Here is a 22496-nt window from a genome sequence, read left to right on the forward strand (position 1 = left end):
CCTGCATGTCATAAGCAACCACTGATGACAAGATCACACAGTTTTATGAAAAAACCCCACTATTTTGGAACCATAAAGAATGAAGGGATAACCTCGTGGTTAAAGGGCTGGCCTAGGAGGCAAACCATACAGACTGTACACTCACAGTCAGTCTATATGATTTCAGTAGAGTATTCAACAACCAGATTCAGAAGGTACTTTGGCACCAGTGACACTCCTTCCTTTCCAGTGAGCCAGCTTGAGTAGGATAGATGGAGAGTAACTCCATCTCTAGTTTTGTTTATAGCCTGGAAGCAAGGAAAATTTTTCTGGAAGTGTAAACCCAGGATTTACTAACACCCAGGGATTTCAGTTCGTGGATGAATTCTCTAACAACTTGCCTTTATGCAGAAATTAGGTGGCACACCATCACCCTCCTTCTGCTCCCCTGGCAGCTATGCTTCAGAAGAAGTTGTGATCTGGCTGCGTAAGATGACAGAGGTTTGAGACTCTGAAACAGTTTCACAGAGTTGTCTGCCAGGAGAACTCTTAACATGCATTTAAATCTAGGTAAGAGATTAAGTCTGAGATGTTCTCCTTTGTTGTCTTTTTTTTTGTTGGTCAGCTCACACATCCCAGCCCTCAGAATGCCAGCTCCTGTGGACTGCCTAAATACAGCATACAGAGGCTTTGGCATTTAAAGCAATACTGTAAAATCTGCATTTAGAGGTAGGCAGATGACTATTGCAGTGTTTACTGTCTCAATGCCTGGATCTGAAATGCAAATCTTTGTCGGTACTTTTAAGCAACAACACAGCCCTAAGGAAAAGTAGTATCTATCCAAGTTCTGCATTGCCTTTCTATGTAACCAACTGATTCCCTCCCCATCGACATCTCAATTCCTCCTGCAAAGTCAAGTCATTTTACACAAATTTCTCCCCCACCCCACAGAACCCCCATAATGCTGATCTTAAAATGCTAACTAACCTCTGTTTTCTGTGCAGTGGCGATCACCTTGGAAGCAGCTGCATTACAACTATCCTGAAAAAAAACAGCATTTCTCCATGTCAGGACAAGGAAGAGACAGACTGGTGTTCACAACATAAAAAATACAAGGAGAAGGCATCATGGGGGTATTCCAGCCCTCCCCAGCAAACTTCACCTGGCAGGTGGTGGCAGGAGAGACACGTGTCCTTTTACAGCTGGCACACTCGCCCTTGTGTATACAAAGTGAGCAGCTGGTAACACAGAAAACAGAGTTTTTTAAGACACAGGGACTCAATCTAGATTCAGCCATGAATGTGAAACTTCAAGTGACAGAAAAAAGCACCAACCTAAGAGAACAACCTGGCAAACATGTAATGAAATGTGTAAAACATGTTACCTGCACTTACCCTCCAAGCCTATTGTTCTGTTGTGGTTATTCTGAGGAGCAATTTAGTATGAAATACAATCTGTGCTGAGATGCTGAGAGTCATACATTTCCAAAAAAGCATGAAGCAGACAGAACACTTCAGGTTTCTCTCTGCTGTGGTTTTCTCCAGTACATAAGTGGCCAGATAGTGCTTTTTAACCAGAAAAGGGTAGAAAATCATCATTGATTTTTTCACAGCTTGGCTGAACTTTTGTGTGTGCAGCGCTAGCAAGTATTGCTAGTTTGCTATTGCCTTCCCCTACCAAGAAATATGCCTTTTGGAGACTAGTTTGTCCCTATCTTGCTTTGCAATGCATCTATCAGCACGAAGGAGAGCCAAGAGTAGCACAGGCCGTCTCCATGCATGCTGAGAAATGCTCTGATTTTGCAAAAAACAGCTCCTTCCCTGTTTTGCTCCAGGGGCAGGGAAGTGATGCGCCATTTCCCAAAAAACACGAGTTCAATTTCTTCCTAGTTGACTATGAATTAGCCTCTTTCTACAGAGGAGGAGTGTTCTGAACAGGAACACTATAGCTACCTGCAGCATTTGTTAGCCAGATCTTTCTAAGTTTTAACAACCACCTATCATAAAGGGTTAGGCCATGTACTGAGCACAAATGTTCTCTACTGTAAGCTCTGGACAAAGACTGTGGCTCTGAAAAATGATGTGTGCAGAACAATAGGTATTCATTATTCCTATTAGCAGATTAGATGTTATTTTTTGGTTTAATTGTATTCATGTTACCCATGGACCACATTTAAATTGCATCCAGCTCAATTAAGAAAAAAAAAAAAAGCTACACAAAGTGACTTTTACAAAAATCTCTTGACTCCTTTGATCTAGGTCTTATTTTCAGTACTAGGGGCCCACCTTTTCCACAAGGACATACAGAATTTTATTGTCACTGTGATATCCTTCATTGTCTCTTCAGGCACTCGTCATAAATTCAGTCATTGTAATGACTCTCCTACAGCTAGCTGCCAGGGTCTTGTTAAATAAAAGAGTTATCACAAGAAGCAGCTTTCTAAGGACAATAAAAAATGAGGAGAAGGAGGAAGTAAGCCAATAAAAGGAATCTGACTATCTTTAGTGAATGTATTTTCTTAATAAATAAATAATAATAAAAAAGAATTATCATACTTCAGTCCCCCTCCCTGCACACACACATAAGCCCCTCAATAAACTTCAATAAGAAGAAGAATCTTACTTTGTCAACTGAAATGTTTGTGTGATATTCCAAGAGCTTGAGGACAGCGATGCTTCAAGAACCAGACAATCTGGAAAAATGTGACTGTTAGATTTGTGCTGGATATTACAAGAAAGAACTGAAAAAAATAATCGAGTTGAAAGCCCACGTGCCTTCAGCTGTTCTCTGCATGGTATGCACCTTGTCATACATACATTCACTCCCACTTTTGACTGATAAAAATACCTAGATTTTGTCCTTCCACAACACTCTTCAGCTGAGTTATTACAAGATTTATATGCACTCATTAATTAAGCTTGATGCCACCACTGCACAACATACAAAAGTAATGTCATTGTCAGGTTACAGATAAGGAAATGCTACCATGGAGCAGGGATATAAAATCACCTCCCGAGGAGCACACACGTGGTGTAGTGTAGCACAGCCAGACCCTGAATCCAACCCTTGCAACACAACAGACTGTTCTAACGTGAGAGACCCCAACATAGTGTACTCCTCTCGCTTTCTGTCTCAGACACTTGGTTGCAGAGTCTTCTTTTGTAATCTATGCAGTAGCAATTTTCATCCTATTTAAATCTTTTATGATTGCATGAGTCAATTTGCCATTATTTCAGCTAGCAATTACTATACCAACAATTCACTGGCAGCTGTGGAATGAAAGAGTATCTTCTCCCATGAGCAGAATACCACATCGAAAAGTAGAGTTAGATATATACCACTTAAGCCATGATCCCTTTCATCTGTGTGCCTGCAGATGTGTATGTCTGTGAAATGAATGACTGTTTGAGATCAAATGAAACCCATGTGCACAGACTTTTCTGGCTTCTCTATGCTAGGAAGTAGATAGCTTTTTAATCCAGGAAAGTTACACAGATTTAGACTTACCTTGCAAAGGTAGAGAAAGTTTCATGTTTATCACAGGCTGGCTTGTTCAGATGAAAACCAGCTTCACCTACATCTACACTGTTAAATAAGAAGTATCTCCTAGCTTCACAAGTCAGCATGGCACATGGGTGCTCACTGCAAAGGTCACCTGCACTGCTTGTTAGAAACAGCCCTTGCCTCTGCTCATATGCTTAAATACCTTACTAAATGGATAGCAGAGAGTCTGATTTTTAAAGGTGTTTTAATGCTTGAAGATGTGGATGAGCACACAAGGATATTCTGAAATCCTTTACCAAGCACCTATTTGCATCTCCAGAAATCTTTGTATCTGCAGAAATCCGATGCATTTGGCACAAAATTGCCTAAATCACTTGCCTAGGCCTCAAGCTGTGAGCTACTGAAAGACAGTATTTTACTAGGAGTAGTAAGAGTAAGGAATTTATCTGCTTCTGACAGAGCTTGTCTTCTAAGTTTGTATAAATACTTTACAAATAACACTGTCTAATATGGTTTCCTGATTTAGTCTGTGTCAAATTTAGTGCAGTCTAGTGCGTTTTGAAAGGTCAGCCTGGGCCATACAGAAAACAATAGGTTCCATAAAGTAGCAGGTACTTTCAAATTTTTATTTGTTTTTCCAAAAATAATACCTGAAGGAGTATTGCAAGTGCATCTTCTTGTGAGACAGAGGCCACTTTACATGATGTACCATAAACAGTCACAAAGCTTCCACACTTGCATTATCTACTAATGTATCTCAGCTCATATGAGCATGTGAATGGCAGTAATACTGGCGGGCACAAGTTAAGCTCACAGCCTTCTGGTTAACACTGTCACAGGGTGTCATTTTTTGTACAGAGCACAAGCAAGGCAAGCTAGCTTCCATAACACTATACTCTGAAAACCTGCCAATGAAGTAAGAGAAAGCCTTAGTTTAAGAAGATTGAGGTCCATGTACACCATAATCATAAAAAAACATGGCTTTTGGGAATGGGTCAATAAAGGACATTTTTTTCTTCTCTAATGCTTTTGTCCCTCTTAAAAATCCACTAACAGCATTTACTAAAGGCAGTTTAATAGACCAGAATACTCATGGCTATAACCCTAGCTGTCACCCGCTAGTGACAAAGTCTTGTCTTCTCAATTCCAAAATCAACATTGGAAAGGAATTCAACACACACCAGTATGATGCCATAGGAGATTTTCCCACACAAAGGCCATAGGATGAGCTCCTGAGATTCAAATATTCCAAGGAACCTCCTTCGGGGGCAAGAGTCTCCGAGAGAGAGAGCTCTCTGCAGCACTGATTCTTCAGAGGAACAGGTCATTTTAAGTTCTGGTTAACATTTTGTTCCTATTGCTACACAAAGGTATCACAATGAGAATCAGATTACATGTTTTTTGGGCTATATTATCTTTGAAAAGATAAAGGCAGGCATTTATCTGAATTTTCTGTTTCCTCTTCAAGCCACCTAAGAGCACATGGTATCCTTGATTTTGCTATCTTTGTCCCTCAGCTTAGATTAAAACTGTCTTTTGTGTTTTAACATAAGCTACTTTAAAAAGGTACAAGCTCAACCTGCATTAAAAAAGCTTTGTGCTTCTATACAGACCCTTGAAGTGATGCAAAGGGGATGTTTACCTGTATCAGTCTAAACAGACTCTATTGTGAAGGATTATCATCTGGTCTTTGAGACTGAAGTCTGGAGAACAGCTCAGAAGTCTAGACACTAATTTACCACCTCATTCTAAGACTTTCAGTTGTCCCCAAGATGCACAAAACAGATCATATGCATCATGTGTCTAACACATGGCTACATGTCTAATGGCTCAGGCCTCTAATTTTGAGAACTACTGGTGAGCAAAGTAGTATAAGAAAGAATTACTGCAGAACAGTTCCACCAATAGTTCAGAACAACAAATGAAATCAAGTCAAACACAAGTTGTACCAGCCAAATTGCCTCTAAACCATGTGTTTCTCTGCTAATCCTCTACATGGGAAAGTCACTTTCTCAAAAGTGTCTAAGTTAGGTCGAAACAGTTGAATGTTAAGATTATTTATTGTACAAACATTCATAGTCAGATTTGCATTTATGCTAATACAGTCTCTTGCAAAACCAAATTCTGTTTGCAGATGACTGAAGGGTTAAGATGGGCTCATTTTTCAAGGCAAAGTACTGGACCAGCGCTGCTTCCATAGCTGCAGCCAACTTGATTATTATTGCAGCTGTCTCAAGTCTCCTTAGACAGCAATCAACAGCACCATGTAAACATACTCCTAATGCTAAGAGATTGCCCTGCTATAGGCCAAACTGAAGAAGCTGCTTCTAGCCATAGGTTAGCATGTTTTATTACTTCTAAAAAAGCTTACATATTAACAAATCTTTAATTATCAAAAATAGTGAGTATACTCAAATCACTTGACAAGACAGGAATTTATTTTCTTTTTCAACAACATTTAATAAGAAGCAATACCTACTCTCACACTCATGAGGCCTGTATTTATGCTCAGTTCTCCTCAGTAATAAAGGACAGTGCATAAGCATTAAATACATCTAATAGTAAAACATACCTTTATCAGTTACCACTGGAGTGGTTAGATTGCAGAGACAGGATGAGTTTTTCAGCACTACATTTTCATAAAATATTCCAACAGGTTTTACAATTTTTATCACACAGAAGGTAAGGATTGTGCTTCTACTTGCAGTCACAGAAATCTAAAAAGCAATAAAAAAAGAATACAACAGATTTCTTGTAAAACTTGTTTAGTCATCACCTTGTCTTTACAGAAAACCACAAACTATAAAATGTAGAAAATGAAAATTTTTGTGGCAGAAGCAGACAATTCACTAGGTAACCTCTCCCAACAGAAGCAATAGAGAAAGACTCCTGAAAGGAACAGCATTGCTTAATTTCAGAAATTAAATGGATCTGTAAGGTATCTTAGGGAATAAATTTGTATCTTAAAACAAGAATTTTGCCTTAACAGTGTTATCTGCTGTTATTGCCCCTTAAAAATGTTTCAGCAAAAAAGTAAAAATCCTTGCAGAGAGATGATGTTTGCATCCATATCCAAAGTGCACTTGATTATGAAACAGAACTTGTCTTAGAATGAATTATCCTTTGTTTCTGGCTGAGAGTGCTTTACAAATATGATCACATTAGTTCATTCAATCAGAAAATCAGAAACAATAGCATGCAGATTAAGTGGCCAGTGACAATACTTAATAATAAAATACTCAAGGCTGGGTGTGCTGTCAATAGATACTGAGTAATTACCAGTATCAAACACTTAAAGACACATTTTTGTTAGCGTGTCTCAGCAAATGTTTTGTAACTTGTTACAAAGCTCAGAACTTACAGAATGGACTTGATATATATAGTCACTGGAAATATAGCTGATAAAAGTAATACAACAGAAATGTTGCCTCTGCAAGCATAGTGAATTTTTGACTCAGAATCATGAAATAGTTTCAGGATACACTTTATAGGAGAGGAAGGTAACAGGTACCTGACCGACACATTCAACTTATTCGGATTTCCAATACATCTGCCAATTGTTGAGATAAGAGAGAATAATATATAGAATATGGTGACAAAAGAAGGGAAGCTGCAATAAGTGAAAAAATGCCATGCTTTAAATCACAATAAACAAACATGCACAAAACTGGGTGTACATACCTGATTTTTGGTAGGGAAACTTAGCAGGATTTTCAGATCTTTATCAGGTGCATTTGAAATGTTATGCCAACTGTTTATGCTGTTTGAACGTGTACAATTTTCTTTTAATGTGCACCTAAAAGTATACATAAAATTATAGTAGCCTCCTTATGGTGGCTTTGACTTCAGACATTGTACTTCAACTTATTTAATGTCACTGATCTTTTACAGGAATACTATTGATTTTTTTTACAGGAATATGGTTACAAGTGCATAAAGCTTCAGGAAAACAATCAGTAAAATCTTCTGCTTATCAAAATAAATTACAATGCATTGATATATGCTCTAGGGTCCTGATTAAGTCAATGGGACTCAAACAAATATTAGGTGCTTGACCAGTAACAGTGGATTCATCATCTTCAACTTGATTGCTCCATTGTACAGATAACCCCCCCAGTTCCCTCCACACTCAATGGAGAGAAACAAGCTCTTTTAGGGTGCAATTCTTCTCACCTATTTTATACATTCATACAAAAATGAAATGAATCACACTATACAAGCTGCTCCTTTTCTCCAGAAAGAGTAAAAGGAGATAGGGTGAAGCTCAGATGTAGAGCTATGCTATGAATGTGTACAGCTGATGAGATCCATCCTCCTTCCTAATCTCCTCTGCCATCCACTGCTGTGAATGGCAATCCTTACCTTGTACATCAGTGCACTTGGTTAAAAACACCAGTTGTGAAAAGGCAGTTCAAAATCGAATTCTCTGTCTTAAGGAATAATACCCATCTCAGAAGCAGGATAGCACAAAGTAAATAAAAATTTTACAGATGCCAAATTGTAGGAAACAGAAACTACACAATGGAAAATCAAGGAAGAGTCAGGAAAAAACAGGATATGCAAGTACTATGAAGATTATGCATACTAAAAATATAAGAACAAGACAAAAAAGTGTAAAAATCACTGAGTTTGAAAGGTGAATCCTAAAAATACTGTGTACTGTGAACAGCTAATGAGCAATCCATAGATCAACTCCTAGTAATTTCATATAGCTAGCAATTAAAGACAAGTAAGTGCTAACTGCACATATATTCATATTTTAATATTAAGGTGGAATATGTATAAATAAATGTAACATTTAATATTGTTTTAATCCTACTACTTTTCTACCAAATGTAGAAGCACGTATAGCATTAATCATGTGATCAGTGACATGTGTCTTAATGAAATATTCCTTCACTAAAAACTAGAAATTAACCCGTACTTGCAAAGCATGGGCCTTTTTCATGAGGAGTTCACTGTAGAAATGTATTTCACAAACAATGTGTTTTCTTTCCAGAAGGAGTAACACAAGAATGACTTTCAAGAAAAACATTCACCGCTTTCCAAAATGCCCGAAAAAGCCCCACAAACCATAGAAACCATAAAGGTCCCTTCTCTGTAGATCAAGACATTGGAAACTGTAATGCAGTTAAGCACAAGGTCATTTCCTTTGTGGTCTAGCTCAGGAAACTGAGTTCCTGCTGCACAAGAACCTGGTGGGGCATTGCATCTGAATACATTCAGATAATAACTATATTGTAAAAAACTGGGACTATGCCTGACTTATTTTAAACTGTCTGAACTAGGACAAATTTCAGTCTCCTTTATATCTCTCTTCACCTTACTGAGATGATTGAAGACCATCAGCACCACAGGTTCGGAACCACAGAGGATGGGCTCTCTCATCAATATCTCATCAATAAGCCAGATGCTCAGATATGTACAGGTAGTTAACTCTCACTGGTAGTGATGCATGCATGAGAGACATCCTATAGTTTCTGACAGGCTGAGGATCATAACGTTGAAGATGCAAGGCAACACACTTGTGACACTTGGCAGTAAATAAGTGTATGTATTTCAATGACTTGAATATTAAAATATTTTAAAAGAAAACTGTATAAAGCTGAATAGTTACAACTGTCCTAGGACAAAGTTATTTGCTGCCTTTGACTGCCTGAGGAATACAAGTAGTGAACTTGTTACTACCAATTGCAATAAAGAATTTGAAAGTTTAGTGGAAAAAAAAAAAAAAAAAAAAGACACCCAGGATTCAGGGTCATGCTTGTCTTCATGCCAGGGAAAATGGGTCTTTTGTTGCCCTAAAATCTAAACTTTAACATGCAAACAATGTGATGTGGAGAATGGTTGTTTTATTGGAAGCAGCGGCACAGGAGGGATGTACAGCATCTGATGCCCTCCATCATAAATTTCCACAATTGCCCTGCACAGGCCAAGACTAACATGAATTCCACTGACTTAAAGATGAGATTACTTTGTTATATCCCTGTTTTTAGACAACTGATATTGTTTGCAAGCACACTGGAATGAGTATAACAGATAAACATTACTTATGAACCATATGGCCCTGAAAATTAACATACAGACTCAGACAACTATTAAGAAAGCAAAAAAACCCGTTCTGCAAAAGTAACAGAAAGTTTCTGGAGTCTGGGTTTCTTGGAGAAACCCTTGGAAGAAACCCTTCTTGGTTTGACTGGGTCAAACACTACACAAGTATGAAGGTATTTGGTATGAAATCTTAGGATCAGATTCAATACATGCATGGATATGTGTACAGAGAAAAGCAGAGTCAATTTTATTTTTTTTTTTAAATCTTTCACAGCAAGCTAGTTCTTTATACTACTAAAGATTTGTCTTGACAGTTGAACTCAAGTTCCCCTTATTTCATTATGATAACACAATACCTATGCATAACAACTCATTCATATTTACTTAAGTCTCTGCTCCGCTGATCTTGTATTAACCACAAATCCTACTGTTTTCCCTCTCTGCCTAGCTAAACTATACTGATTTTCTTCATGGAATGAGAACATGGTTTCAGAGAAAGTTTTGGCTTCCTTCTCCAAGGAGGGTAAATTATTTCCTTTTCAACTGAATGGAAACTTTTGGTGATTCCCCTCATAAACAGGGGACTTACTGACTAATAACTGTCATTTGCAAACTCTTTATGAGGTAACTGAAAGTTTTAGCACTGTAACATACATAATTTCTAAACAAGGTAGCAAAGGAGCATTTGAAGAAAACACATCAAAGACTTAACAGCTACTCACTTCTAATACCTATCTTTGCAAACACAAAGTAGCAGTTCTGCAGCAAAATCACATTAAACATTGAAACAACTAAAATGGGTAGCGTTAACCTTCTAAAAGAGGGCTACCAGTGGAATTCCTCAAAAATCAATGTTATAACCACTTCTGTTTAATGTTTTAATCACTGATGAACTGGCAAAAAAGGTTTGCACTGTTGACATCTGCTGATGATACAAAGTTGTGAACATTATCATCATGCAGAGAAGGATGAGGATATCACACAGGAAAACTTGGGTAACCTTGAAATGGGACGTTTCAAAGCATAAAGTAGAAAAACATGTACCTAGAGCAATAAAAATCTCACAACCCATATGTGCTATAGACTGGAAACTCATCAGCTGGAAAGAAAACAAAGAAGGAGAAGGACCTGGGGGCATTATTTGATCACAGCTAATTGTAGCCCATCACTGTGATGCAGTCATGAAAAAGACATTTGTGATGCCAGGACACACCACGTATGGTGCTTCCTGGACAGACTGATTAAAACACCAATGAGCAAAGCACAGACGAAGTATATTCTGAAATACTGTGACAGTCCTTGCCATCCTCGTTTTGAAAGGATACATAAACTTCACAGAAGGGCTACTGGAGTGGGGTTAAGAAAGGAGTGCCCTATCTGAGAAGATCTTAGTTAAGTTAGCTGGTTTAGAACACCAAAATTAAAGTGAAAAAAGCAAATGCTCTCACAAGAGCATTGAGGAGTTAAGTGTGGGGGAAGCAGAAAACCTATTTAAGCCGAAGTAATGTGAGCAACAGAACAAGTAAGTATAATGAGTCCATAAACATACACATGACGAAAGTGAGGAGATAAGATTTTAACCAGCAGAACAATGAGGCTCTCAGATAGCTATGCAACAAGGGCACAGAGGACAAAAAAAGCCTATCTAAATTTAGGATTCTCCTTGATTAGTTTATGAGTAGGTTTACATGATGTGGCAGGTTGCAATTGCCAAGACTAGGATTCATGACCCAGGAATTTCTCCAGTCCAGGCCAAAGACATACAGCATCTTTCAAACCTGCTTCAAGGAAAGTAGCAAAACTAGTGACTCAAATGTGAGGACGGAAAGAAGTCCTCCTCAGGCCTAAAGCACAGGCAGAGCTTCCAAAGCAAAGAACTATGAATACTGAAAACAACTGAGCTCTTTTCCTGTTCTCACATGCAAGATGTTTCTAGCTATTAAAATGCTTCAAGCACAAGCATACAATTATATCTCAATCAATTTGAAAAGCAAAAACATCCGTTCTAAAACCAAATCTATTTTTTTTTTCAGTCCAGCATATATTTTATGGGTAGATCTCAAAAATCTGAGGGTTAACATGGTCTTAAAGAGGCAAAGATTCCTTTCACATGACAATAGTGTCTCACATCTGTGGCTATTTTTATTCCATAAAAATTCAGTAGATACAATCTTGATACTGAATAGCCCCTAGACAGTCAAAATGTACACTGAATAATAATGCATTGCCTTTATATGTAAGTCTAAAATACAAAAAAATACCTTTGATTCAAGGAACACCATCCACAGTAGGGATCCTTTGCAGATAAGCAGTCTTGCTCTGAAGCGTATCTGCCGCAATTGGCCACTGGTATTCTTCTCACCTAAACCCAGAGAACGTAGTAACACATGGAATTAAAAGAGCCTCCACAAAGAGAGAAATTGAGGGTTACCATTAAAAGCCTCACAGCAACCAAGCACAATCCCTTCTGAAAAGTTTCCTTACGGGCTCCCCTCTGCCAGAAGACCTTTGGATAGAAATATGCAGCCTATTTTTACACACGCTGTATTTTGCCATTAGATGATGCAACTCCTCTGCCCATGACAAGGCCAGCATGGACAGAGTAATGCAGGAAAGACTAATTAGCATAGTGAATTATAGATAACAATACAAAAGGAGGTACATTTTAAAAATAATGTTCTGCTTAGAAGAACATCGTTTTCCTCTCATCAGAGCTGAGGTTTTTAAATGACTGATGAAGGTGCATCCAAAAATGCATGCGCAACACAAAATGCATCTGTGTTTGCATCACCATGTCAGGTAATTGCATGTGCACACAAGAGCAAACTCATGCAACTGCTCTGCATGCATGAAAATGCCATTTCAAAAATAAATGTAGATAATTGTGTCTATATTATATATAGCTATACTTGTACATTCAGCTTGAATATCCTAGCCAGCCATTTTAAGAAAAGGAAAAAAAGAAAAAGAGAAAGCTGATTACATATACTGTATATAAAGGCAAATAAAGCTATTAATAACAATTAATAACAACATTCATTAATAATATGTTAATAAGAAAAATATTCCTAATTCAAACAATTTTTTACAAATTTGCAAGAATTAAAGGTACTTTTTATTTGTGAAGAGAAAATAGGATATGTGGCTTTCTGCAGAACTATATTTACTGTTTTTTCCAGCCATATCTTGTAAAATTCTATTTATCTGAAGGTGGGTGAGACAATGAGTTCAGAAACCAGCCAACATCATTGACTACCAGTAAGTTTAAAAAGACAGTGTAGAAGCCTTATTTAAGCTCCAAGAGATGATCAGAGGGAGTTATTTCTTCCTAAAAGCTGTTGTTCCTCTGTAACAACTTGCTCTTTTACCAAAGCTAAAGAAACCTCAAGTCTTTACTTTGAGTATCTACATATACTTTTGACTGAATTTTTCATCCCTTCTGCATTTGTGATAGATGGTTTTTATCAGTCAGGAGTACTCCTACCAACTTACCCACTCTCTCAGACAGCAGGCTAAAATGCTATGTTCACTGCTGGAAGAGTGATTTTATTGTAAACAAAGGTAATCAAGTGCTGCGTGAAATCCTGTCCAGCTAAAACACACAGTCCTTATGTTTTCCCTGCCATGTTCCCTGCTATTGCCAAGACAAAAGGAATTTGCTGAGTTGATGCTCCTAAGCCCTGCTGCAGGATGTGCCGCAACAACTGCATCAGCTCCTGGGTGCCACTCTATGAGATGCAGCTCTGATGCATTTGCTCACATGCATACACATTAATCACTTCTGATTGAGTTTTGTGTTGGTTTGGTGTCTTAAAGTCTAAGACTAACTGAAGACAATGAAAATTCTGTCATTGATTTCAGCAGAACTAATACTTCGAACTCATCTCTCAGACTAAGAGATTTCTTCACCTTAGAATCTCCATAACTGACTATTAAACCCTGGTCTACCAATACCTGGATTGCTAATTCAAAGGAACTCTGTCTCCAAAGACTCCAAAAGTCCTGTTTGCATAACTCCAGAAAAAAAGAAACAAAGGCTCTCTCAACAGAATGACTTAAAGTAAGCATGGGATTAAGGGTATTGCAACAGTGGGCAGGACCATGACAGTGCAGGCTCTTCTGAGCTCTGCAGAAGTGCAGCCTGAACTTAGACAACACAACCAGGTATTTGACGTGAAGTTGGTAACTGCAGTTTGGGTATTTATGGTCTAACTCCGACCCAAACTGATGCTTAACTTATAAAGTAGCAGAAATCCTTAAAAGCAGTATTTTACTTGAATTTATTATTTTATTTATCATTGTACTTACCTTATTGGCAGAGGACAGATAGATGTAGTTATTATCTACTGGATCAAGACGAAGTTTGGGGAATATGGAGGTTTCTTCCTTAATTTCATATAAAACCTCTGGGCAATTAGATTCCATATTCTCATTAAGAATAGCCTAAATCACAAGAAATCAAATTATTCACAAGTCTTTTTATTGATCAGTCAGTATCTTAAATAAAAGCAAAACTTCAGCTACATCAGAACTTCTGAGATGATTTACTGTGCCTTGATTCAATTCACCTACTGCACTGGCTCTAACATTGCTGAAAGTTGGAGGAAAAGACCACTAGAACAGAATTTCAACAAAATTTATGCCAGGCACATTTGGCACTGAAGCTGGCACTGGTTTAGTGTATGAAACATCCCTCCCATCAAATATGTTCCTGATTGACATAGAAACTGAATGTGGAAGACACAACTACATCCCAAAGTCATAATGTGTTAAGTATTCCTATGAATGGAGGAGAGACTACTAGCCTTCAGAAAATTAACATCCAGACATTCATAATGTAAAAAGTAACCTACACAAGTTGCTGACACCTGTCGTCAAGATGTGGCTTCTGTGAGTACACTTCTAAGGTGGTATTTCTTTTGCTTACCTTGACCAGCTCTACAGTTTACCATCACCCTTCATAAAGAATTCAGGAGAACCAGAGACCACTTTATTTTGCAAGTTAATAAGCACACCAACATTAGTGTAAACTTTTCCATAAACATGCCTAAACAAGGGAGATATGTACAAGGTCTCCACTGTGCTTAAGAGACACAAAAGACTTCTATTTAATTTTCCATTATCAAAAGCACAGTGAAATCAATTGGGCAAAAGCTTTTCAAGCTTTCTATTATGCTTCTCTTCAACTGTCTGCTTAATAACAAAAAAATGAGAGTCATCCTCTTCAGTGTAGATAAGAAATGCAAAACCCAGAAGAAAATTAAAGCATAAAAGACATTTGACTGGATAAGTTTGATAATGACAAAGTACGACTTTCCCTTCCAGGTGATTGATTTAAGCTAGTGTAAGCCAACTATCCAGAAGCTATGGTGAAATGAATCCTGACTTTTCTCTCTGACAGCTAATCACATCACACAGATAAGCTAACAAACAAATAAACATGATCCCAAGCTCTAGCAATATTTAGTATTTCTACTGGAAATTCAAAGCAAAGAGGGAAACAAAAGACAGTAACCAAGAACTCCACAATCCATAAATTGATACTGTGGGCATTAGCTGTTTAATGAAATGTTTCCTTGCATTTTAAGCAGGGTAGGTAATTGCTTTTGAAAGTTATCTTGCTTTCCAAGTAACAATGGAGCAGTTACTTCACAAACAAACAAAAAAGAAACAGAGATTCCAGGGATTATATCTGTTCATAATACAGTGCCTAAACCAGGAAACATTCACCCACTTGAACACAGCAGGATCTGATGGAGAACTGAAGAACTGCCACACTAAGCTTACCTTCAGTAACTGTCCATCTTCTGTTCCCAAAAAGAGAACCATCTGATTCAAAACAACGGTGCCATAAACAGCCACTAATCCAGAGTGAATCAAGGTAGGTAATTTCTTGATTGATTGCACCTCCTGAAAGTCAGATACAAAAGAAAGCCATTACAAAAACTATAAGGCAAAACATTAAGAAAAAGAAGAATCCTTGGAAAGGTTCTCGGAGAACTCAAGACAGTACTTTGGGTAACATTTTAATTCTGACAGTTTTAGAGCAGCCTATAACTGGAAATGGCATATGAAACTACCTTTTTTATATATATCTGGCAACTGGTCATCTCTGCTATAGAGGTAACGTCAGCTAAATCACTGATCTCAATGACACAAAGACTTGCCCTAACAGCAAGTGACTTTGCAGCAGAACATCCCTTTTTTGGGGGACATAATGCCCTGGGCTTATTCTGTATTGCCAGTTCTTCTCAACAAAGCCATGCTTTGCCTTCACCTGACTGGACCTACCATGAAGGCTACAGATACACTCAGCAACCACTTTTAAAGGGATGTGAATATTCTAGAGAAAGGAGGTACTTCAAACACACAGAACTTGTGTGTGTGTCAGAAAATTCGGAGCTTCATCCTCCCCTTTCTGGTTTCCTGCTTTACACTAAAGGAAGTTGAGACTTGGGTACCGTGTAACTATAGAAATGAGATAAAGCAGTATAAAATTCATGTCAGGGAAAACATAAATGTGCCTGCGTGAACTTCAAAATCAACATGTTACCTACAATTCTTCATCCAAGCTGGAGAAGTTAAGTGACAAACTCATGTAAGCAGCTTGTGAAAGAAAACACCATGCAGGAAATCTATCTTGTGGAAGGAAATACCCAACCAAATAACCCCCACTGGAGACCATCAAATGCTGAAAGGAAGCCCCAATGTGTGAGAATAAGGTCATTCACCAGGTGAGATGTGGTCTCTGCCCCAAACTCCCTACAAGCTCAGATATCTCCTTAGCAAGCAGTACCTCAGTTTTGCAGTTCTGTGATTACTTTAAACCAACCTCCATGGCAGACACTGCCAAAGGTGTGATCCCACCTGCTCTCCAAACAGGTCCACCCCCCCATTCCCCTCTATTAGTATAATGCTTTCCAATAAGCTTAGTTAAGGAAATGATGTGCCTAGAAAATGGTCTGTAAATCCATTTACCTACCTACATATATTTTCATTTGAGTCATTCTCCTCATCACATGAACATGTGGCTGCATGGACACCAGTCCTGGCACAAAGGAGCACCAGGCATGGAGAGGAGGAGGAGAACAGCTCAGGTAGGACCAGACCCTTGAGAACAAGCTCAGTAGGTCAGCTTACAAGGCCCAGAGTTTCAGCCTCAAGACAGATTTCTAAACCTCCAGGAACCCTCTGAGTGCAAGAACTTCTTTTTTTTTAATGAACAGAACAAAATATGAGAATGGACCACTAAAACTGACATTTTGCAGATAGGTGAAGGCATTTTTCAAAGTTATGAAGTGAATCCAAACACAGTAACAGCTGAATTCAATTCTCTTGCATGCTAGGATCCTGGCTTAACCCCAAAAAGCCTTTCCACATAGAAATAATTTTTTCTAAGCTGCAGTCCTAAGTCAATTAATATATTTTTCAGTCAGCTGAATTATTTTAATTAGCTTTCAAGAACAGCCACTTGGAGTAAAAGAGACTTGATTAACTTCCATATTTAAAGATTATTTTTTTCATGCAGCATGAAGAAGACACAGAAAGTGCCATGTATTGGCACAGAACTCCAGTAAAATCCACGTAGGCATGTTTATTAGATCAGAAGTTAATAAAACTCCAGCACTGCTGCACAAAGTGAGCCTTCACTCAGGATGAGTGACAAGGTGAAGCTTCCAGGCTTTCATTTCCACCAGAATTAGGATTTTTTTCTTTTTTTCTGCAGCACACCATATAGTAGTGTAATGAAAATAAGTCACTCGAGGTTACTTGCAGGCTCTGTACAATAAGATCACAGAAGAGGGGAGGACTCACAGAGTCTCTGAAAAGCTTTGCTGCCAGATTTTATTTTGACCCACATACTAGTAAAATAACTCATGTCATATCAGTGCATCCTCCTCATCTGACTGAAGAACTAATACTGACAAGTGTGGAAGCCTCCTCCTCTGACTCTGTTTGCTAGAGGGAGGGTCAAGGCAACATTGAGATAATACAGATAAGAAGGGAGGAAATTTAGATGGTGGTCAGTCACCACAAAAATTGCCTTCTCTCTCTTGCAACCCATTTCTCCAGCTTGCCCATTCCCTCCAGGGTGCAGCTGCTGCTTTCACCCTCTGTCACCCCTTTTCCATGTGCATTTATTTTTTTAACAATCCCTTTTACCTCTTCCACTGTGACTAATGGGGTTACAGCACTGTAGGGTCCTCCCAAGCATTTTCTTTCACACCCAAATCCATTCTTAAAATGCATTTACAGTCTAAACTTCTTATGTACTTGAAGACTCATCTGTCTCCATGACCATCTATCTGTCTATTCTGTAACATTTTGAGGCTCACACAAACACAAGAAAAGCAAAAGAACAGACAATACTGCTCTGATTTGATCTGGATCTGATAATTCCTTTTTAATACTTCGGTTTTGTTCCCAGTCTCCCAAAATCTTCACATGCACAGGTAAGCCTAGAGATCTCATGCATTAACTTACATTTTGCTTTTAAGTTCACCCCCCTATGCTGTTCGGTTATTGGCATGAAAGGTATTTATATTAATTTTCTATTTTGCATCTCATTTTCAGATTTATCTCCATATGATTCCAGCTGTAGCAACCATATTCACACAGATACTTTCTATCTTGAGTTCCTCCTGATTATTTTACACTGTGTGCCTCAGAGGGAAGGGCAGCATTTTTAGTCCATGCAGCACTCAACATATTGCAGCTGGCCAAAAAGTAAAACCAGAAGGTTTGAGTATCAGCGTGAATGAACAGATGAAGCTATACAAAAGGACACGACTTCTGAGCAGCATACAGCAACAGTCAATACTGGAACATTACATAGATATTTTTCCTAAAAGGCAAAAATCTTTTGGAACCTCATTTCTTAACTTCACCACCCTTCAACCTCCTGCATCAATTTGTATTACATCAGAGGGTAACAAAGTCAAATATTGGTGCACGCCATGAGCCTTTATTAGGGCTAAGGAATGAGAAGATGAACTGTTCCAAAATTTTATTTCCATGAGGCTTTTATATTTGTGCACTGCATTGCAATACTAGGTGGTCAAACTACCACAGGCAAGCAGATCACAAAAAATCAGGGAGGACGACCAGAGACCTTACAGAGGCAAGATCTTGAGCCTCATGATGCAAGGCAAGAGGGACAGTCAGAGGCTACGCTTGAGCAAGAGGTTGATGAAGACTCCAGAGATGGGGGAGGCAAGACATTTATCACTTTTCCCAGCAGGAGAAACACTCCTTCTCTGACCTCAGATCTGAGTTTACAGAATTGATAAAGTGTCCCAATAACCAATGAGGGAAAACAAGCTTCATTAAGGAAGGCTTTGAATCCAACTGAGCTTCAGCAAAGTATTAGCAGAAAGCAAGAGGAAGTGGTGAGTGATTTATGGACAGCGAATGCATATGAGGCTCTAACTTCACCAGTAAGGTCTTGTGGTCCTTTATACCTAAAGAGTTCAAGGAGAAAAGCTACCAGTACAGTAAGAAGATACAGCTAGGGATCTCTTAAGATATCTCAGCTTATAGAAGTCCCAGAGGAACCAGGTGGGATCTGTAGGAATACACTCAGAGACTGCCTGATGACACTGCGAGGCCATTCTCTCGTATTTCAAGAGCTGTGGAGACCAGGGGAAGTCTCCACCAACTGAATAAAGGCAAATACTGCACCCATCTTCAAAAAAAGACAAGAAAGCTGACCTGGAGGTCACTCTCACTTTTTCCCTGAGAAAATCATGGAGTAAATCCTCTTGTAAGCCATTTCTAGGCACAACAAGAAAGTGACTAGGAAAAGCCAGAATGGATTCACCATGGATAAATCATGTCTGATCAATCAGACTGCCCTCTGTGATGAAATTACTCAATTTGTGGAGGAGGGGAGAACAGTGGGTGTAATTTACTTTGACATCAGCAAGGCTCTTGACACCATTTCCCACAGCATCCTTGTATCCAAGCTGTGGTGTTACAATTTAGACAGAGGGGCTACTGGATGGGTGAAAAAAATGTGAATGTATCATCAGGCTCAAAGGGTTAACAAATTCATTATTTTTACTCTGCCTAGACACTGGTTACTGATAGAGCTCCTCAAAAACCTATCCTGAGGCATGTCCTGTTCAACATCTGATCAATGACCTGGAGAAAGACACTGAAAGCTTCCGGATTAAGCTGGCAGATGACAGAAAAATGAGTTGTCATGCTTGAGTGCAGAGCTGCCATTCAGAGGGACCTAGACAGGCTGCTGGAACGAGCCCATAGGGACTCCAGGAAACTCAGCAATGACAAATACAGATTCATGCACCTGGGATGGATTAACCCTCTGTCACAGTACAGGCTGGGGAGCAGCTCTGCTGAAAAGGACACAAGAGACCTGGAGGGCAGTAGGCTAAACAGTGAATCCAGGCAGCAGTGAAGGTTCACAGCACCCTGGGCTGTACCAACAGCAGAATAGCCAGATAAAGCGAGGAAAGTGATTATTGTCCTTCACCTGGCGCATGTTCAATTGTGTCAGGATACTGTTCAGCAACCCTCAGTACAGCACTGAGCTTGATAAATCAGAGTGAGTTCAGCAGTGGGCCACTGTGATGGTCAGAGCCCAGAGCACCTGCCCTGTGAGGAAAGGCTGAGGGATCTGGGCTGGTTCAACCTACAAAAGAAAGAATTTCAGAGAAACAGAGCCAGGGTCTTGACTGAGTTCTATGTAGGACAACAAGAGATAATGACACAAACGGAAACAGGGGAGGTTTCTAGTGGACAGGAAATAAAAAAACATCAACATCATTACGAGGACAAATAAGCAGAACAGGTTCTACAGAGAATTTGTGCAGTTTCCAATGCTAGAGATTTCAAGATCTGACAGGACAAACCCCAGAGTAAACCGGACCGATCTCAGAGCTGACCCTGCTGTGAGCAGGGGGCTGGATGGGAGACCTCTTCTGAAGATCCTTGATCCCAAGGAAGCAAATCCTCTTTTCAAAAGCCACCAGGCTCCCAAAAGTTTCTGCTAAGAACACCTGGTGAAGCCAGATGACTAACAGTAACTCTTCTTTTCGTTGACAACCCAAGAGTTTACAAGTCTCCAATGGCTTCCTTCCCATGTTGTACAGGAATTAACTGAAAATTCATTGTAACCAGACAGAAATATTCACTCTAGAAACATTAACTCCAGAAATCTGTCAAACATCAGATTAAATACTAGCAGTCTGGTAATACACAGGAGATGACTTCACTACTAGAAAATTAATTACAGGATCAATTTTGATACCAAACGATATTTAGAAGTCTGTAATTCCTTCCTGATATAAAAGACCATGAATAATTTTGGAATTAGTTACCACACAAATTCAAATGTCATTCCTGTAAATTAATGGTCATAATTAAACTGATGTGACTCTGTTGACTTCAAAATCTCGTTTTACTAGAGCCTATACCAGCTAAGATTTGTCCTAGGATTCCAAACTATGCTCAGTAACTTAAGGGGCATATACCAACCTACATATTTATCATTCACTGAAAAGTGCAAAAATTCAAATAACAGACAGTTATATGTCTCTACTTCCATGAAATAGCAGATGAAATTCCAGCCAAGACAGTTCAGCAGTCAGTAGCTATTACAGCTACTTAGCCTTTGCATGTCATAAAATAAACACTGTAATATAAACTACAGCAGCCTCTCTGTCTTACAGGTATATGTCTAAAACTTTGTTTTATTTTCTTCCTGAAAAACTGTAGAATCCTTTTCTTCCCATGTAACTCTTTTAAAATGGCAAACCTAATTGCCAGATTTGTCACTGTGGTTAGGTAACACCCTACGACTGTCCCCTGCTGATGTTCTCTAATTTGTGCACTTCAACTCATCTGTTTGGCTGTGATCTACAAGGTCCTGGGATCTCAGAGAGATCTGAGATTCCAGCAGCTCCTGTTCAGGAGGAAAGGCCTTCTTAAAGCTCACTAGCTACTGGAGCAAGTCTGTGACAAATTCCAGCATTCCTCCTATGTACTGGATAAAGGAGCTTCAGTTTTGTAACTTTGATCCATCAAAAATAGTTGTTAGTGCTCAGTTAGGATTCTGAAAAGAAAGGGAGAATGAGATTTGGAAAAACTGGTTATTGACTAAGAAAATTGTGAAGAAGATGCACTTACATACATGCAGGCTGTGCTAGCAAGTCCATTAATGCATACAACTCAGCAGGGTGTGTAAGTAGGTGTAATCAAAACTGAGACATGTGGATCAGAGGAAAACAAGCTGCATATAAAACTGCAAGATTTTTTCAGAGTAATTTCATTGAAGACACCACTTGTCTCTTGCTAGTTACAGGCCACATCTCTGGGAGTCCAGTGCTATTTATGTCAAAAACAAACACATCCAACAGGGATAAAATGCTTTGTGCACATTACAGCACAAAACAAAAACAGAGTTAGCTAGTTCTCATAACCAGCAATTTTACAGAACTTGTAGCAGTTACATACTTTTTGATAACGTTGGTAAACAAGGATCTTAAAAATTACTAATTTTCAAAACTTAACACAAATATCAACTTTGGTCTAAGTAGCAACGTGAGGCTAAAGAGATTACAAATGTACAATTACTTCCTACAGGATGCAGAAGCACTTCAGTTCCAATCCAGTGAAGTGCTTGAGTTCATGCTTAACTCTGAATGCATGGGCAGTTGCTCTGCAGATGATGAAACTACTCATATGCCTAATGTTAAATATGCCCTTAAGTGCTTTACTGGGTTAGGGCCAGAAAGCTCGGCACCCTACAGGAATGAGTTTAGAACAGAATGTGTAGCAGAGCTGGGAGTTCAGGACCACAAATACACCGGTCTAAGTCCCTCTTGCAGTATACTACTGAGAAGCACAGTGCCAACACAGTGCAAATACAAGCAGTTCTTGACTGCAGACAGGTAAGAGGATCTCTTGCCTAAAGGAAATAAGATAATTACAGAAATCTG

At 38.9% G+C, this 22496-nt stretch overlaps 1 protein-coding gene across 1 annotated transcript in view; it reads right to left on the bottom strand.

Moving 5' to 3' along the window:
* PLXNC1 (plexin C1) overlaps nucleotides 1–22496 on the bottom strand; it is a 70430-nt gene that overhangs the window by 44119 nt on the left and 3815 nt on the right. Inside the window, exons 2-9 of the mRNA XM_051624125.1 lie at nucleotides 15322–15444; nucleotides 13843–13977; nucleotides 11796–11896; nucleotides 7165–7279; nucleotides 6056–6200; nucleotides 2602–2671; nucleotides 1142–1217; nucleotides 967–1020 (exon numbers count right to left, since the gene is read on the bottom strand). Coding sequence (XP_051480085.1) covers nucleotides 967–1020; nucleotides 1142–1217; nucleotides 2602–2671; nucleotides 6056–6200; nucleotides 7165–7279; nucleotides 11796–11896; nucleotides 13843–13977; nucleotides 15322–15444 — 819 coding nt within the window. The remainder of the gene's footprint in view (nucleotides 1–966; nucleotides 1021–1141; nucleotides 1218–2601; nucleotides 2672–6055; nucleotides 6201–7164; nucleotides 7280–11795; nucleotides 11897–13842; nucleotides 13978–15321; nucleotides 15445–22496) is intronic.

This window comes from Apus apus, chromosome 1, assembly GCF_020740795.1.
Source record: "Apus apus isolate bApuApu2 chromosome 1, bApuApu2.pri.cur, whole genome shotgun sequence".
In the NCBI taxonomy this organism is placed as follows: Eukaryota; Metazoa; Chordata; class Aves; order Apodiformes; family Apodidae; genus Apus; species Apus apus.